Source organism: Balaenoptera physalus (genome assembly GCF_965194825.1).
Source record: "Balaenoptera physalus genome assembly, chromosome: 7".
In the NCBI taxonomy this organism is placed as follows: domain Eukaryota; kingdom Metazoa; phylum Chordata; class Mammalia; order Artiodactyla; family Balaenopteridae; genus Balaenoptera; species Balaenoptera physalus.
In genome coordinates, this window is record NC_138886.1 from 43142355 (window position 1) to 43150399 (window position 8045).

Genomic DNA, 8045 nt, shown 5'->3' on the forward strand with positions numbered 1-8045 from the left:
CCCTTGAAAACATTGTCACTACACAAAAAAGGATTTGCCAACTAGGAAGAAGAAAAATTATATTACTATTTTGGAAAACTAGATGTTATTTTTTCATTTGGAAGGAAATCCCTAAGCTTGTAGACTATATTTACTTCGTGTTCATTATCTGCCTAGTTTCAAAAAAAGTTCAAGGCTACTACAAAAGTTCATGAAATGCAAAAGATAGAAAGAGAGGAAGCTATTTAAAAAGGTAATAAAATTATGTGAGATTTATTCTTTAGCCAGCCCCCTTTGTAATTTTAACGCTTTCACCTTTCCCATTCAAGCATTATAGGACAGCGAGTCTCTGAAAGTTCCCCAAAAGTCAATGCTTCAAGTGACAGCCTCCTTTTCCTCCCACCAGAAGGGTCTGCTGCTATGGGCTCTTGTCAAAGCCACAGCAGGAGGGCGGCAAGGTGTGTGAGGTTCATTTGTCTTTGTTGCTCTTTGCTTTTAAAGTATATTTCCTCAGCTAGTTCTTCTCTCCTTCCCCTCCCCCACTTAAGGTACTACATTTAAAAATAATAATTCATATTGTTGAAATGCCAGTTATACTAGCTGGACAGATTTGAGTAATCCTCTCCCTGGTTATAAAAGTAAAATATGATCGGTGTATGTAGACAATCTAAAACAGTCTCAGACATATGGGGAACAAGAAAAAATGACTTAGGATTTCACCAATCTAAAGGTACCACGGTTAATATTTGGTGTAGTCTCTTCTAGTACATGTTCAGTGACATTAGAGGGTTGGGCTTATTCCTTCAATAGGATTTCATAAACATTTTCTATATGAGTTTAATTTCATAAGCATTATTTGTAATGATATTCCACAGTATGCAAATAGCATCATTTATTTAAACATTTCCCTATAGGGATTTAGGTTAATCCCTATAAAATAAATTGCAGCAAAGTTAATGTCACAAAATCCTCACCTAGGTTGAGTTCTTCAGCAGACTAAAGCTTCATCTTCTTAGGCAATAAATGGAGCTGCAAGTTAGTTATACAATGCCCTGTCCTCTCTAGCTAAGAAAAATGCCAAGAGAAGAGGAATATTGCTTTCAAGGCAAAACGACTTCAGTCAAGTAGTTATAGTCATGTACATTGAAAGAATTGATCTATAGTTTCCTGAGAGAAAACCAGAGCAGTACTATGTTAAAAACTGTAAATTTTTTTTGCTTTGTCAATATTAGATGCACACAGTTGTCTCTCTCTCTCTTCCCTTCCTTCCTCCCTTCTTTCCTTCCTCCCTTCCTTCCCTCCCTCTCCCCTTTCCTCATTCCCTCTGTCCCTCCCTCCTTCCTTCCTTTTCTCATCTGTGTATTTCAATGTTGTGAATTCTTTTTGGAGTGAATCTAGTTCAGCTGTGCCTGGGCTACAGCTCTCCAGCTCCTTACTAAGCATCCATTCTCAGTAACAGTAAAACCATGCTGTCTACGAAGTTGCTGACAGGACTGGAAGTGGCTCAGATGGGAAAGCCTATTCCAAAGCACTTTTAAATGATGCTGCCATAATGAGATCTGTGACTTACAAGCAAAGCCTGGGTGTCTCGTGCACACAAAAGACCTGTTCCTTGTGGTAGGAAAGAACTATTTGGCTCAAACTAAACATAACCAAAATATCTTCCAAGAAATACTCTTTTAAAAATATTTTCATGGGTCGCTGTCAGCTTTTTTGAATTTTTTGATAATTTTATAAAATCCTTTCTTAATACGGCATTCTCAGCATGGCTCTTCAGTTTAGAGAAATGTTACTATAATAATACGACTACAGTTCTCAGAGGCTTTATTTTCTGCTTAATGATATATGTGCATATCATGTGACTGCTTGTAGATCATATGAATATATTATGGCTTAAAACTCAGAATTTAAATTTCATGGACTATGCTAAAATTCAATAAAACTACATTTGAATGCAAGGGGGAAAGAGCAACATGTGGCTTGAATTTTCCTTAAAATACACAGAGGATAGTTAAGGGAAAAAGTGCTTGGGACAGAGTACATCTGGAGTTTTGCCAAACTCATAGCATTTAAACAATGGCTTAAGACTGAATTCAAATCCCAAGCAAATCTCTTCAATCTCCCCCAAAGAGTATAAGTTAGCATTTCAGCTTTTAAAGATAAAGTTAATGAAAATACTTTCAATGAACAAAATGAAAATGTTGGACTTGGAGAAACAGTTTTGCCCTTTGGAATTCAAGGACTTCCCACCTCCACTTGGATTCCCACTCTGCCTTTTCACCCACAAAGAAGTTATCACTGGCTTTTGAAACCATTTCTTTAGTTTCCCATTTTCAACATCTACGCCACCCTGCCCCACACCCCATGCAGAATCACATGTGCATTAGTGTTAGTCTGATGAGCGCTAACACTGCTTCAAACCCTTGCCATATCATCCAAACCTAAACGTGACCCCAAACTATCCTTTCTGCCCATCTCATAGTCAGGTACAATGAAGAATGAGAATTCTTACCAACGGAGGAGTCAAATCCCCACAATTTACAAGGATCTCTGTATAATTTTGTGCATCTGAGAAATGGCAGTTTTGTCAGGTGAATGGAATTTAAGGGGAACCAGTGGCCTTGGTGGTCAATGTTTCTTTTCCTAAGGCATTCTGTTTCTGTCCTCTTCTGCAGTCTTGCTGTACTATTGCCAAGCAGGCAAGTGTCACCTTTGAGTCCCAGAGGGAGATGTGTTGATCAGCTTTCCAAACCCCCCCAATGCAAAGATGCTTGGAGTTCCACAGTGCCACTTCCAGCTAACTGACTCTGATCCTGACGGATGCAACCAGCCCTCCCCCGCTGGCTGGAGTAATGCCAGTCTACTTAAGGAGATAATTGACCACAAGCCAGCCTGACTGACAGGCTTCCTAAGTGCCAGATGCCAACTGTGCCAATTCTGGCCTTTGCAGGAGGGCCTGTTCTCCTAGGGACCACAGCTAAAATAGCTTCGTTCTCCCTCGACCCTCAGCTCTCTTCTCATCTTCCCAAGGGAATGTAATCAAATAGATCATTCCAAGTTGTTTTCCTTCTTCTTTTATTTTAAGGGCAGCTACATGAAAATCTTTCTCCCTCCTCTTTGCCTCTCCCCATGTTTCTCAAGGTTCTGTGCATTCAATTAAGTAGGGGACAGGCTAAACAACTACAGTGTTTTGTATCATCCTGGAAACCAGGAGCATAATTTCAGGTTATCTCCACCAGTACTTAGCAAACCAAGAGTGATTTTATTAATCTTGTGAACTGAGATGATCATACATTTATAAGTGCCTCTATTTCTATCTCACTTACGTCCAGAACTTACTTTCTCTCTATTCCAACATGTAACTAGAGAGAGAATACCTGTGAGATCATATGAGACCACCACTCAGTTGAGAGTTACAGTTAGATTGCAGATCCATCTTAGTTAAGAGGGGGTCTTCAGGGCTCTGTCAGTATTGGGGGTTTAACTGGGACCTCCCTTAGGATCAGCGCTTTGACAGAAAGCTCCTCCCCGTTTGTATATTTACATGAATTCCCTTGTTCTCCAACTTCAATGCCATGCATAGCTTCCGTTGGGTACCAGGGTCTCCTCATGGATGAAAACTTGAATCATCTCTCAGCTCACTCTGCCTTCCCTTCTCCTTTCTCTCTCTCCTCACAGTAAAAACCAAACACAACAACCATGGTTTCCCCACAGAGGTAGGAGGGGTTCCAGGGAGTTGGTGTGAGGCTGGGTTGCTAAGAGGGTCTGAGGAATGCGGAAGGTCAATTACTCATCCTTCTCTGCCGAGTTGGTCCACAGGCTCCTCTCTTCTCAGGAGGGGCTGCCACTTAAGCCAGTCCCCTGGGTGCTGGACGACACTTTGGACTGTGCCCCTCTCCCGGAAGTGGGACAATGGGCACTGCTAAAAAGCACACTGGCCCTTTTGGGGCAGGTGGATAAAGAAGAAGAGATGTGATGTTCTTTTGAAGAAACAATTGAGATCCAGTGACTGCCCTTCTTCAGGCCCTGTGACTTGCTGCGCCTGAACTAGGGGTCCCAGCCTGGGGCTTTCAGGCACCAACTCACCCAGAGGTGGACAAAGCAGCCAGACTCCCAAGTCACCCCAAATCTATGATCCCCATGCCAGTGGCTCCCCTTTTCTCTCTTTCAACAGCCTCAGACTAGTGTAAAGGAAAACCCTGCAGGAAACCTTGCAAAGTCTCAAGCTGAGAGATAGGATACACTAGAGTTGATTGTGCCTCCAAGGAGGCAGTGACCTAAACTGAGACTTGTCTCCCAGGCGAGGACAAAACTTAGCTGCACGCTGCAATGGGACTTGTAAATAAGGGGTGCGTGGAAATTCTTATTTTTAAGAAGTAACCCAAATCCCCTCAGTGTCACTACTATGATCAGGTCACCTCGTTGGTCCTTTATTTTCTTCTGATGAAAGGTTAGAGGAGGCTTCCGTCCGGCCTGGCTGGGCACAGTGAAGCTGGTTCAAGATGGAGCCGTGTTCGAGGTGCCCCGCCACCTTCCCGCGCAGCTCCACAGGGTCTGCAGCCCGCAGGCCCTCTCCAAGGAGCACGGGTTGTGGCGCTGCCGGCTGTCCAGGGCCCAGCGCTCTCTGGCTCCAGGCCCCAGGCTGCCGAGGATGCGCAACAGGTCCCCTAGGCCGCCGCGGCTGGGCGCGCGCTTCTTGGGAATGTGGGCCTCGGCGGCAGTGGCGGAGTCCGGGCGCCCTCTTCCCCGCCCCGCAGACTTAATGGGGTGCCGCCAGCCCCCACCCACTGGCACCGGGACCCGGGCCATAGCCCGCTCTCAGAAAAGGGAAAGGGTGTTGGGGGCTGGTGATGGTTATTGCTAATAAACCTCATGTAGGAACAGAAAAAATTCACTGTGGCGGGTTTTTGCTAATCCAGTCTCTCGCACTGAGGTGGGCTAGAGCTCAGTTAGGAAAGCAGCGGAAGAACGGGTAAAACAGATACAGTTATTGAGCCAACAGACAAAAGGAGCCACGGAGGAGGAAACCTATCCAGCTGCCGCTTCGCCTGTGAACTCACCCTCTTTGATGCGCAGAAGCTGAAAAAGAAGGGGAGGAAGAGGATTTGCCAAGTCCCCAGACTCTCCCCCCAGCGGGCACTCAAACCGCGGCCCCGTCTCGTGAGAAGCGAAACACCTTCACACCGGCACAGCCAGAGAGAAGCTTTAATGGAGAACACCGCGTACAACACAGGCAGACATGAACTTGGCACAAAGTCACAACCCGAACGCGGCGCAGATAAACGCCAGAGGTGACTCGGGGCAAAGGACAGCTGCCTTCTCCCTACCCGCCCCCCATTCGTTCCCCAAAGTTTGTTGCGAGTAAAGTGCTATTCCTGGGCCTCAAAAACTGGGAAGAGTAACAGCGGCAAAGCAAGTTTCTTTTTCATTCAGGATCTGAAACGGAAGAGTTCGCCTGAAGGAAGAACGCGCCCAAACAGCACACGGAATACCAAATCGAAGGCAGCGTGCAAAGGTGATCGGTCATCCTCACGCATCTGTCCCGAGGAGGCTGGAAGGCAACGGCCACAAAACGCTCCTGGAAACGTTAAGAGCAATATTGTCGGGTGACGTGGCAGGTTTTTCTTGCATTCTTGAGTTAGGGGAACAAAAACCCCGTGATGCAAGTGATTAAAAAAAAAAATCCCAAATGTAACGGATCATGGGAATTCACATTGTCTGGGGGCTCCTCAACGGTCTCATCCGGTTGATTCACAAAAGAATTGCAGGTAGAAAGTCTCCTTTAATGTCTCTCTTTGGTTATGTTTCCCGAACTTACTTTTGGAATCTGGGGCTTTGCCCTTTAAGCTGCTGCCATTCTCTTTTGTGCAAACTAATTGCTTTAGCCGTTCCTTCTATCCTTCTCGACCCTCGGGTCAGAGCCAAGAAACTTAACTGTTTCCCAAGATCCTTCGTGAGGTTCCCACTGCCCCCAAAGAGGCTTTATTCATGCTACCGTGTCCTTGTCCATTTCACTGACCAGGAAAATAACGGTATCAAATGCTCCCTCTTTTCCTTCTTAAATAAAACGAGATTTCCTTAGTGAATAGCAGTTTTGTCTAGAATGTTCAGGAGAGGCGACATTGTTCACGAGAGGTTGAGACCCGCGGGAAGAAACTTGGTGGCTGACGTCTGTTTCATCGTCACTCTCTGTTGGATTTCTCCCAGGGAGGTTTAGCCCTGCCAGCTTCTGCTCCCGGGAATAAGAATAGAAATCCAATTCCAATATGCCAGCGAATGAGGCTTCCCCAAACTCGTTCGTTCCCTCCCCTCATAACTTATGGATTTATAATTTTAATTACGATAGAAACTCTTACCTGAAAATTGGCTTTCATTATTCTGATTGTACAACATAGTATAAACACAGACACCAGAAATGTTATATTTATTCAGACCACTGGAGAATCCACTTTCGGGTTTGTTTAAATACCTTCCTTTCCCGCAAAGGCTGGGGCTCGCCAGCTCTACCCGACCTGGTCAGGGCGCCCTCGCCCTCTCCGGCGGTCCAGGGCCAGGCGAGTCTCCATGCGTTCGTCTCCCCCAGCCCGCTGGGTACCCTAAGAATGCACCAGCACCGAGTGCAGAGAGCCGCCTTTGCTCTCGGCCGCACTCGGGGCGGTGGGCTCCATCAGAGAGACGGCGGGCGAGGCGGCGGCAGCCGGGCACACGGTGGACGGTGCTGGCGGCTGTGCGGCCGCGGGGACAGCGAGCGCTGGGGGCAGCGCGGCCACCGGTGGCAGCGCAGGAGTCGGCTTGATGGGCACGGGCACCGCAGGCAGGCTCTGGCTTGCCGAGTGGCACAGGGCCTTGACCGGCACCCCGAAGGCCCCATACTCCGGGCCCACGGGGACCCCCGCGGCGGCCGCGGCGGCCGCGGCCGCGGCCACTGAATCCATGACGCCGACGTGCGGCCACACGGAGCTGACGACGTTGCCGAGCTGGCCCGGCACGGGATAACCCAGGTGGTGCATGACGGACGCCAAGGGCAGCCCGCCGGCCTGCAGCACGCCCTTGTAGTCCCGGCCTATGATGTTTTCGATGGCGAACGGGTGCTTGAAGCCCGACGTGGACGCGGCGGCGGCGGCGGCGGCGGCGGCGGCCGAGCCCAGCCCGTAGGGCGGGAACTGTGACAGGCGCCCCACGCTGCCCACGGCCGCCGCCGCCGCCGCTGCCGCCGCAGCCGCTACGGCCGCTGCCTCCTGCATCTTGCCGGGGTGAGACGGCTGCTGAGGCTGCGGCGGCTGCTGCGGTGGCTGCGACGCGAGGTGCGGCGGCGGCTGCGGAGCCGGAGGCGGCTGCTGGTGGAAATAGTGCACCATGTGCGGCGGGGGCGGGGGCGGCGGCGGCGGCGGCTGGGGCGGGTGGTGGTGATGGTGGTGGTGCGCGGCAGCGTGATGGTGGTGGTGCGGGTGCAGGTGCCCTCCCGGCCCAGCGCCTGGCGCGCCCTTGGCGCTTCCCGCGTGCAGGTGAGTGTGGTCAGCGCGCAGCACCTTGAAGCGCTTTCGGCGCCTCAGGAAGCTGCCGTTCTCGAACATGTCGCCGCAGTCGGGATGCAGTGCCCAGAAGCTGCCCTTGCCGGGCTGGTCGGGCCGCCGCGGGATCTTGATGAAGCAGTCGTTGAAGGAGAGGTTGTGTCGGAGGCTGTTCTGCCAACGCTGCGTGTGCTCGCGGTAGTAGGGGAAGCGCTCCATGATGAACTTGTAGATGTCGCTCAGAGGCAGCATCTTCTCGGCCGAGTGCTGGATGGCCATCGCGGTCAGCGAGATGTAAGAGTAGGGCGGCTTTTGGTCGCTGTACGAACTCTTCCCCGGCCGCGGCATCGCCCCTGGCGCCTCCACCGCCCTCTGGCTCACACTGGACCGCAGCGTCGCTCCGCACCCCGCTCCCGGGGCCTGGCTGTCTCCACTAACCCCCACTCCGCCCTCCCGGACCCGCCACCCCGCCCTCTTTCCCCCCCAGACCCTCTCGCCGTTTCTCTCCCGCCTTCTCTCAGCGGCCTGCGGTCTCCGCGCTTGGCCTCTTGACCC

At 50.3% G+C, this 8045-nt stretch overlaps 1 protein-coding gene across 1 annotated transcript; it reads right to left on the reverse strand.

The window, feature by feature from the left end:
* Positions 1 to 4730: 4730 nt before the first annotated feature.
* FOXB2 (forkhead box B2) lies at positions 4731 to 7841 on the reverse strand. The gene has a single exon (XM_082471051.1). It carries the CDS (start codon positions 7836 to 7838, stop codon positions 6576 to 6578), a length of 1263 nt encoding a protein of 420 aa, XP_082327177.1. The 5' UTR covers positions 7839 to 7841; the 3' UTR covers positions 4731 to 6575.
* Positions 7842 to 8045: the final 204 nt, after the last annotated feature.

What these genes read in the sequence shown, in the direction of transcription:
- FOXB2 (XM_082471051.1), bottom strand. Translation starts at nt 7,838, where the DNA reads ATGCCGCGGCCGGGGAAGAGTTCGTACAGCGACCAAAAGCCGCCCTAC.